This window comes from Sinohyriopsis cumingii, chromosome 9 (genome assembly GCF_028554795.1).
Source record: "Sinohyriopsis cumingii isolate HCF-2022 chromosome 9, ASM2855479v2, whole genome shotgun sequence".
In the NCBI taxonomy this organism is placed as follows: Eukaryota; Metazoa; Mollusca; class Bivalvia; order Unionida; family Unionidae; genus Sinohyriopsis; species Sinohyriopsis cumingii.
Genome location: NC_142969.1, coordinates 111746235 through 111771345, shown reverse-complemented (window position 1 = coordinate 111771345; position 25111 = coordinate 111746235). Strand labels below are relative to the sequence as shown.

The window sequence follows — 25111 nt, the reverse complement described above, 5'->3', positions numbered from 1 at the left end:
GGTCATGACACAGTTTGCAACAAATAGTAAAATACCCAACCCGAGGTCATGGCACAGCTTACCACAAATGGTAAAATACCCCACCAGAGGTCATGACACAGTTTGCAACAAATAGTAAAATACCCCACCAGAGGTCACGACACAGTTTGCAACAAATAGTAAAATACCCCACCAGAGGTCATGACACAGTTTGCAACAAATAGTAAAATACCCAACCCAAGGTCATGACACAGTTTGCAACAAATGGTAAAATACCCCACCAGAGGTCATGACACAGTTTGCAACAAATAGTAAAATACCCAACCTGAGGTCATGACACAGTTTGCAACAAATAGTAAAATACCCAACCCGAGGTCATGACACAGTTTCCAACAAATAGTAAAATACCCAACCTGAGGTCATGACACAGTTTGCAACAAATGGTAAAATACCCCACCAGAGGTCATGACACAGTTTGCAACAAACAGTAAAATACCCAACCCGAGGTCATGACACAGTTTGCAACAAATGGTAAAATACCCAACCCGAGGTCATGACAGAGTTTGCAACAAATAGTAAAATACCCCACCAGAGGTCATGGCACAGTTTGCAACAAATAGTAAAATACCCAACCCGAGGTCATGACACAGTTTGCAACAAATGGTAAAATACCCCACCAGAGGTCATGGCACAGTTTGCAACAAATAGTAAAATACCCAACCTGAGGTCATGACACAGTTTGCAACAAATGGTAAAATACCCAACCCGAGGTCATGACACAGTTTGCAACAAATAGTAAAATACCCCACCAGAGGTCATGGCACAGTTTGCAACAAATAGTAAAATACCCAACCTGAGGTCATGACACAGTTTGCAACAAATAGTAAAATACCCAACCTGAGGTCATGACACAGTTTGCAACAAATAGTAAAATACCCCACCAGAGGTCATGACACAGTTTGCAACAAATAGTAAAATACCCAACCTGAGGTCATGACACAGTTTGCAACAAATAGTAAAATACCCAACCTGAGGTCATGACACAGTTTGCAACAAATAGTAAAATACCCCACCAGAGGTCACGACACAGTTTGCAACAAATGGTAAAATACCCCACCAGAGGTCACGACACAGTTTGCAACAAATGGTAAAATACCCCACCAGAGGTCATGACATAGTTTGCAACAAATGGTAAAATACCCCACCAGAGGTTGTGACACAGCCTGCAACAAACTGCAAAATACCCCACCTGAGGTCATGAAACAATTTGCATTTAAACAAACACAAAAGTTCCCCACCAGAGGTCAGGACTGTTTTTCTTCAAATTACTTTAAGAAATATTCAGATAAACATATTACATATTTGTACAATCTTTTTTTGATCAAGGTATGCAAAATCTTCCAATGATTAACTTTGCTACAATTCACTGCTGTTCAAGGAAACATGCAATTACATGTTACAAAGCTACATACAGTCTAGATCCTAAAATAGTATCATACATACTCGCTTATAAGACAAGTCCAACTGCAAACTGCACAGACCCAGATCTGCTATCAAATAATGTGTGAGCAGATCACAGATCTGGGTCTGTGCAGTTTATTAGGAGTAATCAGTAAAACAAACAACATAGACCCTGATCTGCAGGTGCAATATACTATGTTAGATCAGGGGTCTATGTTGTTTGCAGTTTGAATTGAAATATAAGCCAGTACATATGGTATGTTGTTGGTGATAAAGGTTTGTGTGTGTGTGTGTGTGATTTGGATTTTTAATGTAGCTTTATAAAAAAATCAGTCATAATGCTACAATGTCTGCAGTGTGGCAGTTTACAGTGATGTCTAGCACTGGGGCATCATGCCGCAGACATCCCACTCAGTCACATTATCCTGACACCAGGCCGACCAGTCCTAACACTAACCTGTTAATGCTGAGCACCAAGCGAGGCAGCTGTTAGTACCATTTTTGTAAGTCTTTGGTATTACTCGGCCATGGATCGAACCCATGACCTCCCACATCTGAGGCAGACATTCTAACCACTAAGCCACTGGAGCTGCCAATAAAGGTTTGTCTTGTTGCTATCTTTCTCTATGACTCTAAATAGACCTTGACTGCATTTATGCTATTTTAAGATCCTGTATTCACTGACACTATCACAATCAGAAAAGCAATATCAATGCCTAACAAAGGCAAGACTAAATGGACACTCACACCAATTCACAAAGGCAAGACTAAATGGACACTCACACCAATTCACAAAGGAAAGACTGATGGGACACTTACATCAATTCACAAAGGCAAGAATAGTGGGACACTCACACCATCACACCAATTCACATAGGCAAGACTAAATGAATACTCACGTCAATTCACAAAGGCAAGACTAATAGGACACTCACACCTATTCACAAAGACAAGACTACAGTCTGACTATACATCACTGTTTGTTTGTACCTCCCTACCGATTTTAATAACGAAAACATTTAAAAGTGCACAGAATTAAGTCAACTGAATCATTGATTTATAATTTCTAACCTGACTATGACCAGAATGGCACTAATGCTGGCATCCCTTGCACCTTTTCATACTTAACAGACTTTCCATACTAACACGGTACCATATTGCATACACTATAGGCAAGTTTATTTCCATCAGACAACATAATGACGTAGTTCATCCTGTTTGGAAACCATTATGTTGAGAGTTTGAATTGTATCCCTTTGCACACATGAACATAGAAATTAAACCGCTTGTTAAATCCACGTGAAAAGCAAATTTGACGTTGTCATTATTTTCCTTTGCTTGATTTGACATTGTAAAAATCGGAAAGCAGACGACTTATGTATGTACATCTGTAGTCGTGACACACCCATTTGCTGAAAATGGACTTGTCCAGGAACTGGAAATGTATTCGAGCATGTCTGTCTATTACATTGAAAACTTCTGTTAAGCATGAAACGCGCAGATGATGACGGTGTTAGGGCCACTCTACTCACAGTCAGGTTAGAAACTATAAATCAATTATTGAATTGACTAAGTTCCTTGCACTTTTTATCACATTAAAGGTTTCCATTATTTAAATCAGTAGGGGGTACAAACAAACGGGTTTGTATTGACAGACTATAATGGGACACTTACACCAAATCACAAAGGCAAGACTAATGGGAGATTCATACCAATTCACAACGGCATGACTAATGGGACACACACCAATTCACAAAGGCAAGACTAATGGGACACTCACACCAATTCACAAAGACAAGACTAATGGGACACTCACACCAATTCACAAATGCAAGACTAATGGGACATTCACACCAATTCACAAATGCAAGACTAATGGGACACTCACACCAATTCACAAATGCAAGACTAATGGGACACACACCAATTCACAAATGCAAGACTGATGGGACACTCACACCAATTCACAAAGGCAAGACTAATGGGACACTCACACCAATTCACAAAGACAAGACTAATGGGACACACACCAATTCACCACTCGTACAAATTCATAATGTAAAAAGAAAAACAAAATTTACGTATTATGTGAAGAACTGATGAAGTAATTGGTCATGGGCTGCGTCATATCCTGATACACTCTTTGATGATGCCGCATAAACAACTGCTGAGTTGGAGAAATCAAAAGATGTCGAAAACCTGGAGAAAGAACATTAAATATATTACTAAAAGTTGATTTTTGCTTTCCTCAAGATATGTTTCCACAAATTAGATACAGATGATTTTATATGAGTGCTAATTTCAATGAAATTTATAAAGAAAGTTTTAAAAAATCCAATTGTAACAACCAAATTAATTAAATTATTCAAAGAATTTCATAAACTTCATTTGAAATGAATACAAACTGAAGATATGATCTACCCCATGATAGAAAATATTATTTTTTATAACAAAACTGCAGGGAAGTGTAGTGAACTAACAGCAAAGTCCATGCAGATGCCACTGCAGTTATATTAACCTTCTGGCTTTGTCTTGAATACATGTGACATGATGGGATCAATTATACATGTGACAAATGGGTATCCTAACCTAAATAACAGATATCATGTCATGATAGGTTCTTATTATACATGTGACAAATGGGTATTTTAACCTAAATAACAAAGATATCATGTCATGATAGGTTCTTATTATACATGTGACAAATGGGTATCTTAACCTAAATAACAAAGATATCATGTCATGATAGGTTCTTATTATACATGTGACAAATGGATACTTTAACCTAAATAACACAGATATCGTCATGATAGGTTCTTATTATACATGTGACAAACGGGTATCTTAACCTAAATAACACAGATATCATGTCATGATAGGGTCTTAGCTCACCAACTTTTAAGGCCAAGTGGGCTTATGCATGGAACTGCATCTGGCATGTGGTATTGGGCATCTGGTGTCTGTCGATACTGCTATTTCAATTTCTCAGAAACTGCTGGTATCAATGTTCCTCAGGACATGTTTTACCAAAATTGTTCTCTGAGTGACTCCACTATCAGTCATGAGGTTCCCATAACAAACAAAATGGAAAACTTAATTTTTCTAGGATGGCTTCCATAGCAATGGTGTGATTTTCTTTGCAACAAATTCTAAGTTTTTTTTTTAATTTCATGTCTAACATGGCTGAGCCAGTTAGTTAAAAATTATAGGAATGTTTCATAGGACAGGCAATAAAAAAAATTGTTGTCAACAGTGGTTACCCTAACAATGGCTTGGCTTTCATAGCAGCCATATGGGAAACCCATCTTCAACTTCTTCAAAAAAGCTAAGCCAATTATGATAAACCTTGGATGGAATGATTCTTAGGATATGTTCTATCACAATTATATTTGGAGTAGCACCTCTAGCAACAGCATGTCTTTCTTAGAAACCATAGTACAAAAACCTACAATGCTGTCGGGCATTTCTGCGCACTTAAGGTTTCCATCTCCAATACTGAAGCAAAACGCATACCGAATTTGACCCATTGACGAAAATAAAATATACCCAATGTTTACCATTTGAAACGAAGCAATTGTCACCAGAATATTTTGTTCAAAATAATATTAATTTTGGACACAGGGGATACCACCACCATGTTTTCCTGACTCGTGATGTGTGGGCCAATTCTGCACACAGTGTTGAAAAGATGTAATATTTATTAATCAGGCAATAGAAATGAAATGCATTACTTTGGACTGTTTTGTCAGCATTTCAGTTGAGTCAGATTTATAGCTAGGTTTACAGAATTCATCATAATAATGCCAATAAATGGCAAAATATATTAAGCAAACAAAACCGATCTTGTGAAAAAAGTTAGTGAAGTTCAACCTTTTATAAAAAAATAATCTATTACGTGGAAGAGAAACAACAATGAATAATATGTTATGTGTTTACAATGTCTTGCTGATGGGGAAAAATTACTAATGAATTTTGAAACAGATGATATTACGATTTTGTACATGTGGGACAATTTCTTGCACAAATGGAACTTGGATTAAAATGTATTCATTTGTATGATTCTAAAAGATACACAGAAAATCAGATTTTATGGGTTACTGGTTCAAGAAGGTCATGGAGTGGGTCTTCATTTTGACATTTAGAAATCACATTTTCATATGCATTTCAAGTCGAAATGCCGGATATTTTTGTACACTTTATGAATATCACTTTTCTTAATTAAACTGCAATTGTTCTTTCTTGATACAAATGGATCTTTGACCCAGAATAGAATGTAATCCAATGCTTACAGAAATTACATATCGTTGCGCAGAATTACCCAACGTGCAGAATTGGCCAATATGGTGGTATTTATAACTTGTCCTTTATAATGAGTGAGCTAGTCTCTTTCAAACATGTAGAAATATTTGTTGGAACAGTTATTTTTAGGGTGGTTCTACTAGTAATGGTGTGGCCTCTGCAGAAACTATTTGGAAAACCTATTTTCATCTTCAAACATAGCCAAATAAATTTCAATCAAATGCTTGTTAGCATATGATCCCTCAAGGTTTTGTCCAGGGTGGCTCCACTAGCGACAATCTGATTTCCTTAGTAACTGGGTGGATAACCTATTTTAGACAATTTGTCTGCAACTGCTGAGTCACTTTTGATAGGAATGTTTTCTTAGGACATACTATGTTAACAGTGTGTAGGAGGTGGGGGGATCTCCCTTACAATGGTGTAGCTTCACAGTAGCAAAAATATAACCATCATCATCATCATCATCATCATCAGTCTCATGACCTAGTGTGGTCGTCGAGGCACTGTGCTGCTGAACATCTGACCAGTTCCCTCCACTTGTCTCAATCATGTGCCAATGCCTGTGTCTCCACAAAACTTTTCCTGGTCCATTCTGTGATGTTGTCAGTCCACTTTTTTCTCTGTCTACCTCTCCTTCTGCCACCCTGGATGCTGCCCTGCATGACTGTTGTGGATAGACTGTTGGCTCTAGTGACATGGCCATACCATTTCAGCTTTCTCTTTTTGACAGTGGTGAGGAGGTCCTCATATTGGCCTACTTTGTACCTGATGGTGTTATGCACTTCTTCATTTGTGATGTGGTCCATGTAAGAGATGCTAAGGATGGTTCTGTAGCATCTCATTTCAAGTGACTGGATTCTTCGTTGTAATTCTGCTGTCAGGGTCCATGCCACACATGAGTACAAAAAGACTGAGATAACTAGAGCTCGCAATAGTCTGATTTTAGTTTTCAGACAGATATTCTTGTCTCTTCAGATGGGTCTTAGCTTTGACATAGCTGCCATTGTTTGTGCTGCTCTTGACAAAATTTCTGCTCTTGATCTCTCTTCAGTGATTATGGAACCAAGATATTTGAACTGGCTCACTGTTTCCAGTTCATGTCCTCTGACTTTAATCTTGGCTGAGATTTGTTTGCCACTATTTGTCATCAGCTTTGTCTTCTCAGAGCTTATCTCCATGTCAAATCTGGAAGATGTTTCATCCAGGTTCTTCACTAAGGTGGCAAGCTTGTCTTCACTGCCTGCCAGCCCATCAATGTCGTCTGCAAAGCGGAGGTTGGTGATGTTACGCCCTCCAATGCTGACTGTCCCACAGTGGTTTTCCAGGGCTTCCCTCGTGATGTGCTCTAAGTAGATGTTGAAAAGCATGGGTGACAGGAGACAGCCTTGATGCACTCCCATTGTTATCTGGAACCAGTCCCCCACAGAACCTTGGGAACATACTGCACTGGTAGCCTTGGCATACAGCTACTTGATGGTATTGATTAACTTTTGACCCATGTTATACTTCTTCATTGTGGCCCACAATGCCTCATGCCACGTGTAATGATGACAGGTAAATAGCTGTTGCTGTTGTGGGTTTAATGTCATTTTTCAGCACATGATAAGCTATACCTAGCTGACAGAACATCTGGTGGAGAAAAAAGAACCTTGTAGGACTCTGTGAAGAACCACTGACTCACAGCAAGCTGCTAGCAATCTTTTCAACATACACACATTGACAGGTGAACAGCACATGCATGCAAAGTAATGATTACAGGTAAATAGCACTCACCTATGAATGACATACGTTCCAGTTCTTTGTTTTCTTTTAGTGGCTCATAGACAGTTATCAGTTCTCTGCAATTTGTCTCTGTCATGTTTTCTTCCTATAAATAAGCATATACACAAAAGTAAGCTTCACCTTATATCTATCTACAGTGTTCACACACCCTCCTGTTTGTTTGAACTTATTACCAATTTTAAAATAAAATACATCAAGGATATAAGAAACGACTAAAACTAAATGATTTCAATCACCAATTTATAATTTCTAACATGATTGTTTGCCTGGGGGGTTCCAAACACTGTCAGCTTGTTGACATTTTGAATCAAGCAGGAGTTTCTTTAGTAACATGGCTGACATATTTTCATGGATGAGTCTATGTTTTCAAATAACAGGAACGATATACTGCACCATCTTCAATAATCTCAATAATTCCACAAAGTTTGGACTAATATCTCTTTGAACATATTTATACAAGAGTTCCTCCATTTTAATTGTTCAATTTCTTTTAGAAATATTAAAACAAAACATTTGAAATATTGGATGCAGTTTTCACTTAAAGACTTCTAGAAACCAGAAAAGGACAGCAAGCAGACTGTCTGCTTGTTTACATCGAGAGCTTCAATATGGTTTGAAATGCCAATAAGTAGACTGTGTTAGGGACAGCAGGGTGTATGAATACTGAATCTATTTAGAATCTTATAATATGGTCATTTAATATGAAAATAAAAATAAAAACAAGTTTATTAATTTATATGTTGTATGATCACTAACATTTATACTTCATTAACTGCAATTACTGAAAATGCAGACAAGAGAGTTAATTTGGAACAATGTAAAATTCATGAATTGAATTGCAATATCTCAACAGTAGTTTTATTACAATGCACTAACCTTTTGTTGTTCCACGAAAAACATCAGCAAGTCTTTGGGTGTCAAGTAACCTTTATTGCATGAATACCTGAATTAAGAGATATGAATTATTTATGTATAATTAATTAATTAATTAATTAATTAATTAATTAATTAAAATTCTTTCATTCATTCATTCATTCATTCATTCATTCATTCATTCATTGTTTGTGTTTCACAGCAAATGGCAGTAGGATCATTTAATGTTAGTGGCAAAGAACCAATATAATCAAAATATTTCCATAAATATATGCAAATATAGAGTTACACTTGGTCTGGACTACCTATACGTCTCTGAGTACAAGAAAAAGATCTGGATTCAAAGTCAAGAACTGAAACAATTTGCTTGGGAGCATTCTGATTTAAGATACTTGGTACATTCTGCTGAGTTACTTGAATAGTAATTCACAGCCATAAAGCCCAGGGCAGGGCTCGCCTAATTGTAAACATTTTTAAAAGCAGGTGTAGGCTCATAAATGATGACTTAAAAGCTTTATAATATAAAAAAATGCCAAATGTTTGTAAAAGTATAGGATGGGGTACCAATAATTGTCATTAGGCAAGGACTCATTATGACAGACAGTGAATATGCTACTGGTAATTATTATTAAGCATGCACTTACCATGCCAGACATTGAATATGCTACTGGTAATTATCATTAAGCATGGGCTCATCATGCCAGACATTGAATATGCTACTGGTAATTATTATTAAGCATGCACTTACCATGCCAGATAGTGAAAAGGCCACTGGCAATTATTATTAAGTATGGACTCATCATGCCAGACAGTGAATAGCCTACTGGTAATTATTATTATTAGCATGCACTTACCATGCCAGACAGTGAAAAGGCCACTGGCAATTATTATTAAATGTGGACTCATCATGCCAGACAGTGAATAGCCTACTGGTAAGTATTATCAAGCATAGATTAATTATGCCAAACAGTGGATGGACTACTGGTAATTACCATTAAGCAAGGACTCATCATGTCAGACAGTGAATAGGCTACTGGTAATTATTATTAAATATGGACTCATCATGCCAGACAGTGAATAGGCTACTGGTAATTATTATTAAGTATGGACTCATCATGCCAGACAGTGGATGGGCAACTGATAATTATCATTAAAAGCAAGGACTCATCCCATATAGTGAATATGCTACTGGTAATTATTATTAAGCAAGGATCCATCATGCCAGACAGTGAATAGGCTACTGGTAATTATTATTAAGCATGGACTTGCCATGCCAGACATTGAATATGCTACTGGTAATTATCATTAAGCATGGACTCATCATACCAGACAGTGAATATGTTACTGGTAATTAACATTAAGCAAGGACTCATCATGCCAGACATATTGATTTTTTTATAATATGTGCTTTAATAATTAAACTATACCATACTTATAATCCATACAGTTTCTTAACTATACCATACTTACAATCCATACAGTTTCTTAACTATACCATACTTACAATCCATAGTTTCTTAACTATACCATACTTACAATCCATACAGTTTCTTAACTATACCATACTTACAATCCATACAGTTTCTTAACTATACCACACTTACAATCCATACAGTTTCTTAGCTATATCATACTTACAATCCATACAGTTTCTTAACTATACCATACTTACAATGCATACAGTTTCTTAACTATACCATACTTACAATGCATACAGTTTCTTAACTATACCATACTTACAATCCATACAGTTTCTTAATTTCTGGTCTCTCCGTAAGATTATGGTAAAAGTTGACAAATTCTTCTCGATCCAGAGTTGGCTTCCCACGGTTACTTTTCTTTGTATCAGCAGCCTGCAAGTAAACAATTTTGAGCATTATTCACAAAACTCAAACTCAAGATCAAAGTCCTAAAATTTTGCAACATAATACCTACAATTTTAGAACCATTGAACATTTCAAATTCTATTAAATTTAATTTTTCTGCTAGCAAGCCAATTTTCAGTGAAATAGATGCACTACAAGAGTAATTTCTACTCTTTAGATTTTGAGCTTAAACTTGAGTTTGCACTGCTCTGTCTGCCAAGTGGTTAGAGCATCCGCCTTGGATGTGGGGGATTGCTCATTCACTTTTGTACAAAATTTACTCACACGTTCAAAGACAAAAAGGTGTGGGCGGCCCTATAAAGGACTGTTTGACAACGTCCACATACAAAAAAAATGAATGCTTCTTCATTAATAATTCTAATAATAACCCTCAGTCCCTTTTATGTCACCACTCTAATGACATACTGGTTATAGTGTCCACCTCGGATGCAGGGAGTCACATGTTTGAACCCCGGCCAAGTTGTAGGATAGACTTATAAATATGGTACCACAGCTGCCTCACTAGGCACTCAGCATTAAGAGGTTACTGTTAGGATTGATCAGCCTGATGTCAGGATAATGTGACGGAGTGGGACATGACAGCCACATGTCTGTGGCATGATGCCCCAGTTCTAGACATCACTGTAAACTGCAACACTGCAGACATCATAATGATATGACTGAAAAACTGTTAAAGCTACATTAAAAATCTAAATCACACACACACATACAGTTGGTACTCAGATTGTTTTGAGGCTACAGGGTCAATCCTCAGATGATCTGACTAGTTTTGAAACTAGAGGACCTATCCTCACATGATCTGACTGGTTTTGAGACTAGAGGACCTATCCTCACATGATCTGACTGGTTTTGAGACTAGAGGACCTATCCTCACATGATATGACTGGTTTTGAGACTAGAGGACCTATCCTCACATGATCTGACTGGTTTTGAGACTAGAGGACCTGTCCTCACATGATCTGACTGGTTCTTGTTATTTTGTTATGCAAGTTGTCTTGTGGTGTCAGCTGAACTCAAGCATTCAAATGGCATATGCAATGATGTGTTCAAACATCTGAATGGCATATGCTATGATGTGTTCAAACATCTGAATGGCATAAGCTGTGATGTGTTCAAACATCTGAATGGCATATGCTGTGATGTGTTCAAACATCTGAATGGCATATGCTATGATGTGTTCAAACATCTGAATGGCATATGCTGTGATGTGTTCAAACATCTGAATGGAATATGCTGTGATGTGTTCAAACATCTGAATGGAATATGCTGTAATGTGTTCAAACATCTGAATGGCATATGCTACTGTTGTACACAAACATCTGAATGGAATATGCTGTGATGTGTTCAAACATCTGAATGGCATATGCTACTGTTGTACACAAACATCTGAATGGAATATGCTGTGATGTGTTCAAACATCTGAATGGAATATGCTGTGATGCGTTCAAACATCTGAATGGAATATGCTGTGATGTGTTCAAACATCTGAATGGAATATGCTGTGATGTGTTCAAACATCTGAATGGAATATGCTGTGATGTGTTCAAACATCTGAATGGAATATGCTGTGATGTGTTCAAGCATCTAAATGGCATATGCTACTGTTGTACTTAAACATCTGAATGGCACATGCTGATGCTATGCTTAAAATGTTAATGGCATATGATGCTGTTGTATTCAAACATTTTGAATGGCACATGTTATTTCTGTACTTAGTCATCTGAATGACGCATGCTATTGTTGTACTCAGACATTTGAATGGCACGTGCTGTGTTGTGCTCAGACATTTGAATGGCACATGCTGTGTTGTGCTCAGACATTTGAATGTCACATGCTACTGTTGTGCTCAGACATTTGAATAGCGCATGATGTTATTGTTGTACTCAAAAATCTGAATGGCATATGCTAATTGTTGTATTCAAACATTTGAATGGTACATTATTTCTGTACATAGTCATCTGAATGACACATGCTGTTGTTGTACTCAGACATTTGAATAGCACATGTTATTGTTATATACAAACATCTAAATGGCATATGTAGCTGCTGTACATAAAAACATGACTGGTACATTTTGCTACTGTACTGAAACATCAGAATGGCACAGGTTGTTTCAATACAGATTTTTAAGTGTATAAAAAACTCATCGTTTGCACATGAATGATACACACATATTGATTGATTAAAAAGAATAATAATTATATATTTGGTTGGCAATATGCAAGCATTGTGTTGAAGTACTTGAGACAGTCACTGAACCCTAAACCACAAACTTTTTCCTTTCTGTCTGGCAAATGTTTAGTCAATTTATGCAATTCACTGCATAATCCAATAAAATATATCTGATGCATTTTTGAAAATAATTATAGGGTACTGTTCTTGTATGAGCTTATAATACTTCAGAGTACTACATTTCAGTGATTTACTCCTTCAAATTGTGTTCTTATAAATTTCTTAGGTTTCTTTTAAAAGTAAATTTTGATCTTGTCTCATTCAAAATCACTCTAGCAAAAATATGATGAATAATACATACTTCAGGTATTTTATATTATATTCATCTGACTTTTTCTTTCCAGCAGTGGTATTAGCTTGCCAAAATGTATAGATGCAAAACTTCCATAACAACGACGTCTTGACTTGTCTTACAGAGCAATTAAATCAGCAAAATGGAACTATAAACCCACACATCCATTATTCAAATTCGCAAAATCCCTGTATATATACAATTCATGCTAAGATTATGTACTGAAACTATAAACCCACACATCCATTATTCAAATTCACCAAATCCCTGTATATATACAATTCATGCTAAGATTATGTACTGGAAAAGGCCTACACATGCATAACATTATACGAGTGCCCATTTTAAATGAAGTTTAAAATTATCAGTTTAATTTCATTGAGCACGAAAGAGCAATCTATTTATATCATGATGAAACATGTTGAATTTAATTGAGAAAACAGGAATAAAGACTTACAGTGATTAAGTACTTTAGAAATACTTTCTATCACTGTCGTTGTAATTTCACTGTTGCCTTACATGGCATAATTTTTGGCATTACAAGGTGTTCTTGTGCATAGAAAATTTCAGCTATGCATATACTGACCCCCCAAAAAGATAAAAGTTATACCTGACACTGCAATCACAATATCTGACAGTGCAATCACTATACCTGGCACTACAATCACTATACCTGGCACTGCAATCACTATACCTGACAGTGCAATCACTATACCTGACAGTGCAATCACAATACCTGACACTGCAATCACTATACCTGACAGTGCAATCACTATACCTGACACTGCAATCACTATACCTGACACTGCAATCACTATACAGGACACTGCAATCACTATACCTGACAGTGCAATCACTATACCTGACACTGCAAACACTATACCTGACACTGCAATCACTATACCTGACAGTGCAATCACTATATCTGACACTGCAATCACTATACTTGACAGTGCAATCACTATACAGGACACTGCAACCACTATACAGGACACTGCAATCACTATACCTGACAGTGCAATCACTATACCTGACACTGCAAACACTATACCTGACACTGTAATCACTATACCTGACAGTGTAATCACTATACCTGACACTGCAATCACTATACCTGACACTGCAATCACCATACCTGACACTGCAAACACCATACCTGACACTGCAATCACCATACCTGACACTGCATTCACTATACCAGACACTGCAAAATCACTGTATTTGCCAGACATATCTAGCAGATTTTAACCTGCACATATTTTGTGAAACTGGACACAAGTCATATATTATCTCAATATCAAACTATTAAATTGTCTTTTATTTGTTTATCCAACAGCCTTTAAAATTTCAGGACCCTTGGGAATACTAGCCCAAATAAGAGTGACAGTAGTTATGTTACAAATGAACTTACATCAAACATTGCCTTAACATATGTCCTGTCCATGTCGGCATTAATTGTCTTCAGAAGTTTTAGAATCTCCTCCAAGTCCAGTGCATTGTCGCCATTTTTGTCAGCACCCTCAAAGGCCTCTCGGATCCATCTATGCTCTGTTAAGGCTACGATATTTACAATTATTAACCTACCTTGAGGAGAATATGAAGTTTTATGAACCAGTAAACTTCACAATTACTGACATGAATTGCAAGTCAGGATTTTAAAAGACAACTAAATGTTGGCCTCTAAAATGGCATGTTGGTGACGAACATGGTAAGTCAACAAAGACTTTACATATCAATAAAACAGCTCTGCAAAATTTGAGAACTGTTGTCAGACATTCATTCTGACGCAAGCAGTTGTAGTCAATGTCATTACCACATTAACACCTCTAACTATCCCAAGGGGCTGGTGATATGGGTGATCACTGGGGAGCAAAGCCGAGGCAAGGGGGGTAGGGGGAAGGGATGGCATTTTATTTCTAGTGGGGTGGGTGAGTGCTGAAGATTGGGTCATCCAGTGCAAATCTGTGGTAGCCCTGCCTATGCCCCCTCCATCCCATCATTTAACCTTCGAAAGTTTACTCCACTACCTTTCCACATTTGACTTAAAGTCATTACACAGCTATGGAATTCATAATCAGTATAATTAAAATCTGAAACTTTTTTCTTTTGTCTCAAGGTATCTTTCTCAGATTTAGTTCTATTTCTCACCAAGACAGTAGATGAGAAGATTTTAAAATTTCAATTCAAGCTATTTTACGGGTCAAAAAAATATTTTTAAAAAAATACCAGGCCCCTCTAGAAAGAACTGTTATCAATTATATTAGTTGAAATACATTATCTTGACACAAAATACAAAATAAATTCTCATTGTAAAGAAAATTAAATAGTCAGTCCCTTAAGGTTCAACTGAGTTTGAAGACACCATAAAAAATAACACCTACATTCAACTGAGTTTTAGTCTGCTATGGAATAAGTGGCCTTATAATGGATTGCTGCTAAAGGAAGGGTGTGGATGGCATTAGGGAATGGTATTAAATATACTATCAGCTAGTTGATAGCCTTTCTTTATGGATGGTATCTAAGGGAGACCAACTTCAAGTAATAGAGGGTATCTAAGGGAGACCATCAACTTCAAGTGATAGTGAATTCTAAATATAAACATTTAAAAAATAATGAAAGCATTTCAGCATAAACCACAATGAAAATGTTATCAAAATCTGCTGAATAGTTTTTATGGGATGAGCAGTTCAATAGTTTTCAGGGGGAGGTAGCTCAATGTACAGGTTCTACCTTTTCTTGCTTTTTATGTTGTTGTTGTTGTTGTTGTAGGGTTTAACGCCATTTTTCAGCACACAATAGGCTATATACATGGCGGCCAGTATTTATCGTGGAGGAAGAACCCAGGAAAACCCCAGAAAGAACCACCAACCCATGAGAAGCTACTGGCAAGCTTTCTCACATACCCACACTGGCTGAATCCGAGACTCGAACCCATGCAAACAGAGGGGAGATGGCAGTGATCCATAATGGACAGCGCTTTAGACCACTCGGCCACTCAGGGCCCCCCTGCTTTTTATATCACCATTGATGAAGAAAACATTTTAAAATAATTTGAATATATTTAAATAGAACATTAACCTGACATTCTGTTTCTTTTATTTTTTAATACATTAGATAAAGCAATCAACTTCATCTTCATATAAACACATTTATAAAAAAAGGGATACAAGTAAATGATATCTGTAATAAAATGGAAGTTTAAAATTTAGTAAAATTTAGTTTTAATAAAACCTAATAAATTTAAGTATTCCTGAGAGCAAAATGTAAAATCATGAAATTTTTTGTTTGCAAGGACAACATGAATATGGTAACAATATTTCAGTAGTCTCTAAAAACAAGAATATGGTAACAAAAATCTCTAGCAACATGAATATGGCAACTCAGATATAATTCTCAGATTTTGTTGTTTTTTTCTCTTCAATTTGAAATTTTTGACTGAGAAATTCAGTGCCTTTGTATGTTTGCCTTCACAAGGGGTGTTGATTACTTTGTTTCAAAACATATTTCAAAGCTTGCTCTATTTAAAAACATGTTTTGGATGTCAAAGCAATGAAAACACAAACACCAACAGTATGAAGCCAAGTGGGAAACATTAGCCATATTGGCTTGCCATTGATTGAAACCTGTTATGCTGATCTGACTTCTTGGAAATTTGCATCAAATACATATGTATCACATTCATAGATTGTTCCTGCAACTATATGTCATGTGTTATGAAAGTGGACACTTTCAACCACATGCCATATGTTATGAAAGTGTATGTTTTTAACCATGTGTCATATGTAATGAAAGAGGATGCTTTCAACCATGTGTCATATGTTATAAATGGTTTGTATTTTTAACCATGTGTCATATGTTATGAAAGAGTATGTTGGGAACGAACACTGTAGCATATTAGTGACAATTATTATAATGTTCTCCTGTTTCTCTGTTCCAGTCATCTGTGGGATTCACGAACCCCTCAGTAAAATGGGGAAAATTATTTTCCAAAAAATATCTCTTCACATTCGTCCAGGAGCATCTACAATATTGACAATGATAGATCAAGGTACTGAAATCATTAATTGCAAGCTCTATGAGGTATCACGGTACCATTTGTTTTTCCATATACCTCAAAGCTAATGTTTTGTGAAATAAATATACTTTCTGTCCTACTTGGGCATGCGTGTCACACACTGTCATATAGAACAATGCTAGATTGTCAATTTGACAATGACATAACCAGGTACTCCATTGCATTTAAGAGAGATAACTCTACTGGAACTAGACAGGGGGAAGAGTTATCTAGTCACAACAAGCACATTTTCAACCATGTGTACCATATTTTTAAAAGATCATAAAAAATACAAAATATGATCTAGATAGGAATTAACACAAGCTCACATGTTTCCAAGAGGCTAAACTTTTTTTAAAAGCCAAGCAGAAAGTACAACTCTTACATAATGCACCAATCACAATTAGTGTTGTTCTTTAATTCTGAATACAATGTTCCATACACCTTAAGCTCCGCCCACCTGGACTTGCGCAATTGGTACCATTATACCTATAGCAAACCTTAATTTTTCCAATAATCTGTGAAATAGTTCGGGACTGTATAAGTAATAAATATACTTAGTCTCACTTGTAAAAAACAATTTGATGAGGTACTAACCTATGTCTTATATGAATGTGTATAGAAATGTCATTGAGCTGTTTGAACTATTGTTTTCATACTTTTGCTTCACCATCAAAATCATCTTTTGAAATAAAATGAATTCTTTCAACTATGAGTTGTATCTTATTCATATCAGCACTTATTGAACTTCACATAGGTGATATGGGATAAATCACATTATGTCATATTATGTAATAACTAGGTCAAAGGTCAATGTACCAAATAGTATGTACCTGTCCTACTTCAAAATGTACAATTCACCTAAAAGAAAGGAATTTATATTTGTTTGGTAGGTGCAGAACTTAACATCAGAGACAGGTGGACATGACCCAATCTTATTATAAAGTATAAGCTTTGACCACTTTACACTATCTGCAGATACAAGAGGTCACTAATCACCAGTCCTCACACAAAGGTCCACCTACCCATCCTCTTTGTAACACAAATAGTAAGCTTTCCTCCTTTGTAATGTGAATAAAATTGTTTTAATAAGCCAATCTGTCACCAAATATAGTAAACCACAGCTTCTAAGTGGTTATGTTGGATTGGGGGGGGGGTGAAATTAGGGGAACAAAATACAGAAAAATGCCAAATATAAACACTAAGTATAGCACATCAAATGGAGTTAAAAACAGGAGGAAAGAGTTTATCTAAAAGGGATAGGTAACTTATGATAAAGGAATTAAAGGAGGCAAAATCAGCAATGCGAAAAATGAGAAGTGAAAGTTTTATGACCTTACCTTGGGCAAATATATGGGGCAGGGCCCAACAGGTCCAAGGACAGCCCAAAGGCAACTGTGCTATAACATCCCTTACAGGTACCCAAATTTCAAGTGAAGTTGTGTTCATTTCCATCTAATATAAAAGGGTGAATATTTTAAATAATATAGATACATATAAAGTATATTTCTTCTACATAAGAATTTAATAATAATTGGCATAAGATAGAGAGAAACTTATCTCAGATCCAAGCAGAACATACCTTATCAGTTTTTAAACTTGTAAACTTTACTGTGAGAAATTATTAAATTGCTTCTACTTACATTTGCATCAAGATTGAGGGCTAATATAATACTTCACAAATCTTCTCTTTATTTTCATAACCAGTCACTGAAAATGTGAGATTTTATTTCCTTGAAATGTTATGACTGGTGTAAGGGAGATAACTGAATGATATACATAAGGTGTGGTAACCTCTAATACATTATCCATGTAATACAGATGAGTTCATCAACAACCTGTATTAACTTCATTACAATTAAATTATCTCAAAATACATTACTGATAAAGTGAGAACCAAACATTTAGACTCCTATATTTAGTGGAGACCTCAAGAGTCATGTAATTTTAATGTCTAAGATGACGCAGCTCTTTCATATCACATAGTTCATATTTTCTATAATGCCGGCATGTAGAGTGCAGCCTTCCATAACCATGCAGATATCATCTCATGCCAATTTGGATTCTTGCGATGGGATGCAAAGTTTCAAGAACAGTGTGGATTTGAATGGAATGAATACGCACTGTGTGACTAAAATGGTTATTATTCTGTAATGTTGGACCAAACATGGAAATTCCACAAGAGCAGCTTGACAGAAAGAAATAGGATTAATTGAAAGTCAATAGTAGATTATAATTGGGCTTATACAAGTGCCAATGGGAAATGCTGACTTAAGGAAACTGTTCTTGTTTGTTGGTATTCACTGCTACTTCAACAAAAGGGAATGCAAGAGAACTAAACTAACTACATGAACAATTTCAAAGCAGGAAAGTGTGAAAAAAAAAAAAAAAGGACAATCAGAGCAGGACAATTCAGATCAAAGTGGGAAGGAATACCATATCCTTAATAAATTACCTAAAAATTACTCATGCCAGAACATCCCACATGGTACAAGTGATCTATCTACAAGTGTACTTAGAGTGTTCTCTATCCTGGTTTACGGCATGCCTTACAAGAACAAGATAGCTGTTTTTGTACACATGATTTTTCATCTTTTGCAGGTAAAATAGCCAATATTTGGCCAAAATCAACTATATTATGTTTCCATAACTTATTTTGTTGCATGCATTCCAATCTAGGAGGTAACAGCACATACATAAAGGCATCAGGTAACACAAGCCTATATCTATCATAGCTATAGTCATCAAAAGTCCCCATCCAAAGCCAACCTGTGCTATTTTCTGAAGATTTCATACATTTTATTTGTAAAGAACTTTTCAATATTTGACCAAAACTGTTCAGCACACATTTGTTTTCCTACATCAAACTAGTATAGTTCATAAATGCCGCCCACATGTATGCGTTTCTATGGATACACTGTGAGGCTATTCTTTCCTTTAGGTATCACGGTACCAATTGTTTTTCCATATACCTCAATGCTAATGTTTTGTGAAATAAATATACTTTCTGTCCTACTTGGGCATGCGTGTCACACACTGTCATATAGAACAATGCTAGATTGTCAATTTGACAATGACATAACCAGGTACTCCATTGCATTTAAGAGAGATAACTCTACTGGAACTAGACGGGGAAGAGTTATCTAGTCACAACAAGCACATTTTCAACCATGTGTACCATATTTTTAAAAGATCATAAAAAATACAAAATATGATCTAGATAGAAATTAACACAAGCTCACATGTTGCCAAGAGGCTCAACTTTTTTAAAAGCCAAACAGAAAGTACAACTCTTACATAATGCACCAATCACAGCTAGTGTTGTTCTTTAATTCTGAATACAATGTTCCATACACCTTAAGCTCCGCCCACCTGGACTTGCGCAATTGGTACCGTTATACCATGAGCAACACAACAATTAGGGATGTAAATACCCATGGTATTATGTAGATTTCATTTGTATTGTGTGTTGGCTTTTTCTCCGCAGTTATATGTTATCTATATCTATGTTGTACGGTTGATCTTGGTCAAAAATTTAATTTTATAGCCTACCTGACTGATGTCTTGTTATTTTGTAATTAACATATATAGCTGATATTTTTCTATGATTTTTATTATATATTAAAATCATTATTAAGTGGAGGTAAACATATTTAAAGATGTTGAGTTCAAGGTCTAATGTTTTGGAAATTAAGAATGTTCTAGAAGCAAGTTATTTACAGATTTGATAGGAAATGGCCTTCATCTTGGCTATGTTATTGTGTCTTAGCTGTATATAAATGCTGTTTACATACAAAATTATTAATTTCTATCTTAACATCCAAAGTGAAATCAATCTTCTAGATGTGTTTAGTTTTTAATTTTTGAGGATTTATTTATTTACATTATTCAATAGAACTACAAAGTGCTCAATATCTTCTGACTAAATCACTATTTTGGATTTATTGTGAATTCATTCAAGGACATTTTGGATAATATCATTTTGATGCATCAACTGTTGACACATTATCACATTTGAGATTACTGGCACAACATCACATTCAATATTGAAATTCGTTTGGAACACCACAGGAATTGACTTGGAATACTATATACATTTGGACTTATGATAGAATATTTAGAACTATTTGGAATTTAATTCACAATACTGTCAGTGGTTTTAAAAATTTTACTTTGTATTCAAGGCAAATAAATTATATGTTGAATTTTACAAAACTTGGTATTCATTCTTTTCTGTTACTTAGTTTAAGACCATGGAGTCAAAACAGTGTCTTGTGAAGATTCAGACTAAAACAAAGTCTATGAGACTGTCCCATTTCTATTTCTAGTTGGTATGGATGTTTAGTCCTTCATCTGGTTTATTGACAGATTGCTGCAAATATCACAGATGGTCAAAATTAACTATGTGATGACAAACATAATAAAGTCATCTCTGTCCTGAACAAATAAAATATGTAAGGTTTTCAATATGGTATGAATATTCAGATCACATTTTTCTGGCCAAACTTTTAGCATTTCAAAAGCACTTTTCCTTTGTTTAGACCTTTACATGTCTGCCATATCAGACTTGACTGACAAATTGGTGTCCACAGGTGGAGAACAGAATACTCTTTTTTAAACAGGAACATGAGGAATTGATGCTAACCTACATGTTCTCCACAATGTACATGCTGCTCCGGATTGGTAAAGCCTGTCATATTTTTGACAAAATAATTGTATGCGAGAAATCCCATGATATTAATAATAGAGTTGAAATGATTTTGGTGATGAGAGACGTGAATGTGTATTTTCATCAAAACAGGAGATCTCCATCTTTCACGTGGGGCAAACTTTTGGAGCTAGCACTGCTTTCATTTTTTGCATCCCACTGGGTCCACAAACAGCCTCTTTTGTAAACCAACTCCTCATTGTTTGGACATGCATGATTTTCTAATGTTCAATCACAATCGCTTCCATTTTCATGTGTTAGTATTCTCTTCACGAACTCGAGTCATCACGATAGCACCAGGGAATTCGATCCATGGATGTGACTTAGGAACATTGTTGTTTGCCATCCAATGTAAGTGAAATGCATCATATATACAAGTGTAGACTGATTTGGACCATGGCTGATTCGGACAAAAGTTATGGCTGATTTGAACCATGTGAAATATTTTTATGTTTCATCTTAGATTTAAATATGACAGTTAACAGTTATTTCAATTATGATATTTCTCATAATTTCTCAAACACACTGAGCAGTTAAAAAAAAACTCCATCTGAGGAAACAAAACACTGACTTTAAGTGAGATAATGGCATTGACCAGTATACTAATCTAATGAAATAATGTAGGACTATTTATCTTGCATTACAAATGTAAAGGTGAATTTTGTTCAAAGCAGCTCATTCACATGTGTACAACATTTACTCGCATGTTCAAAGACAAAAATGTGTGGGTGGCACTTTAAAGGACTGATTGACAATGTCCACATAAAAAAAAATCATTGCTTCTTCACTAATAATTCTAACCCTCTCAGTCCCTTTTACATCACCCCTCCAGTGACCTACTGGTTATAGGGTCCACCTCGGATGTGGGAGGTCACATGTTCAAGCCCCAGCCAAGCCATACCAAAGACCTATAAAACTGGTAATAACAGCTGCCTCGCTAGGCACTCAGCATTAAGAGGTTAGTGTTAGTACTAGTTGGCCTGGTGTCAGGATAATGTGACTGGGTGGGATATCATGTCTGCAGCATGATGCTCCAGTGCTAGACACCACTATTAACTGCCATACTGCAGATAGTGTGGCGATATGTTTGAAACATTGTCAAAGCCACATTAAAAATCAAAATCACACACATACACCCTTTTATACATTCCAATCCCCATGTCTGCTGAAGGCAGCGTAATCTTTATTGTAGCTGTTACTGATGATTTTGGTATGTGCGGAGGTGTATATTTTTTACACATAATGGTTTTGGTATAGGTCTCTCGCATCTTTTAATTCAGTCAGGATTTGGTTTAATGTACTCATAGTTTCTGAAATCCATCCTTCACTATGTCCAGTATGTGGACTGGTGGGCTATGTCCAGTATGTGGATCAGTGGACTATGTCCAGTATGTGGACTGGTGGGCTATGTCCAGTATGTGGACTGGTGGGCTATGTCCAGTATGTGGATTGGTGGGCTATGTCCAGTATGTGGACTGGTGGGCTATGTCCAGTATGTGGATCGGTGAGCTATGTCCAGTATGTGGATTCTTGGGCGTTGTGGGTTTCATATCTAACTTCCTCTCTTATCTTCTTCTCACTTTTCTTGCTGTAATTGTTGTTCAAAAGTCAGTTCTTTCTCCTATTGTCTTAGTAGAACGTTATCCAACTCTTCTTGTTGCTTCTTTATAAAACCATTGTACCCTGTGTGCACCATGTGAAGATACTGCGTGCACACACATGCAGAGAAAGCCAAATGTGATATACCAGATTCCACTGTGTGTTCTGTATTATACCATAAACAACAATGCAATAGTGAAGGGTTGAGGTTGCTTAGTGGTTGCTCCATGGACCAAAAGTCACACCGTACATTATGCTGTGTTCTGATTGTGGATTCAAAACAGGCAATTGATACTATTAAAGCTCTATAAAAATATAAACAGTTATATTTTGCTGCATCAAAGTTGTTGAATAACATTGTTATTTGATAAATGTGACAACCTGAAAATAGAGTTATGGTCAAAAATCGCATTTCCATATTAGTCCTCTATTCATATGTTTACAGAATTAAATATGGGATAACATGATTAATTGTAATAGTAATGGACGTACACACATCTAATATGCCATAATAACACTTCTGATTCTTTAAAATATTTAACTGACTGCTCATTGCTTTCAATGACCATGAGTGAATATATATATATATATATATATATATATATATATATATATATACCAAAAGGACTTCAAGGCATGCAGCTTCTATAACTTTTGACCTTCCTCTTTAAAGGGTAAATTTACACAAAAGAGAAGAATGGATGGGGAGTCTTGGGTATAAAGCTCATTTTCAAACTTCACATATCCTTATGCCTTTGACTCCTTAGTCTAGAAAACATTTCCTTGGACTCTTAGAAATGTTTATCACAACAACGAAGATTAATATCGCACAAATGTTCATGCATTTACATGAGCATTTCTATGGACATTTGCTAGATACTGTAAATAGCCTATACTTTATATGCAGTTAATGGGGGTGTTATAGCAAGGAAATATCTTCTTTCCATGATAAAAAATGACCATTCAATAAACGACAATTATATATAATTTTCCTTGAGAACTACTGCAAGTATTCTTTATATGTAGGTACACTTTAGGATAAGTTTTCCTCTACATGTTTACGAAAGAATTCATATAACTTTTAACTTTTACATAATCAATGCCAGTGAAAGACATGAACTTTCTAAAATTAGTCTGACACAAAAGGATATCTGTTGGATTGTTCTTTCTGCTGTAGATATTTCTCAATCTGTAGAAGATGTTGCAACCCTGATATCCACTTGTGCCTGTCTTCATAGTTGTCTGTTAATAGGTACAGCGCCTCCTGATTGGCTCCAAATCTTACACAAAATAATCTGAAACGCTAAAACAATATTTGAAACTCTGAATCATATAAAACTGGAAACATGTCAATTGAAAACAAGTTTACATTCTATAAATGAGACCTAATATTTTTAAGGTGGCACTTTTTCACCAAATCCCATTTTATCTCAGAAAGTTGCATTACTCTGCACTCAACAAACATAACAAGAAACGTGCCTCAAAAAAAGTTCATTGAAATTACTGATGCCTAAAATGTCACAGCAACCTCATTTATACAGGCTGGTGCCATATTTACTATGATGCATTCACACACAATAGGTTATATGACTATGAGGTCACCAATGTCAAGAAAAAGATCCAAATATCAAGAAACAGACCTGAATGTCAAGAAAAAGACCTGAATATGAAGAGACATGACCCGAGTGTGAAGAAACAGATCTGAATATCAAGAAACAGATCTGAATGTCAAGAAACAGATCTGAATGTCAAGAAACATACCCAAATGTCAAGAAACAGACCTGAATGTCAAGAAACATACCCAAATGTCAAGAAACAGACCTGAATGTCAAGAAACTGATCTGAATGTCAGGAAACAGATAAAAACCTGAATGTCAGGAAACAGACCTGAATGTCAAGAAACATACCTGAATGTCAGGAAACAGACCTGAATGTCAAGAAACATA

The 25111-nt window shown here is 35.9% G+C and overlaps 1 protein-coding gene across 1 annotated transcript in view; it reads right to left on the bottom strand.

The window, feature by feature from the left end:
- The window catches only part of LOC149792484 (1-phosphatidylinositol 4,5-bisphosphate phosphodiesterase delta-4-like), a 123878-nt gene that overhangs the window by 71866 nt on the left and 26901 nt on the right, over positions 1–25111 (bottom strand). The window contains exons 4-9 of the mRNA XM_089971074.1: positions 24305–24468; positions 14216–14345; positions 10135–10247; positions 8398–8464; positions 7513–7606; positions 3522–3639 (exon numbers count right to left, since the gene is read on the bottom strand). Of these exons, the coding sequence (XP_089827200.1) occupies positions 3522–3639; positions 7513–7606; positions 8398–8464; positions 10135–10247; positions 14216–14345; positions 24305–24468 (686 nt within the window). The remainder of the gene's footprint in view (positions 1–3521; positions 3640–7512; positions 7607–8397; positions 8465–10134; positions 10248–14215; positions 14346–24304; positions 24469–25111) is intronic.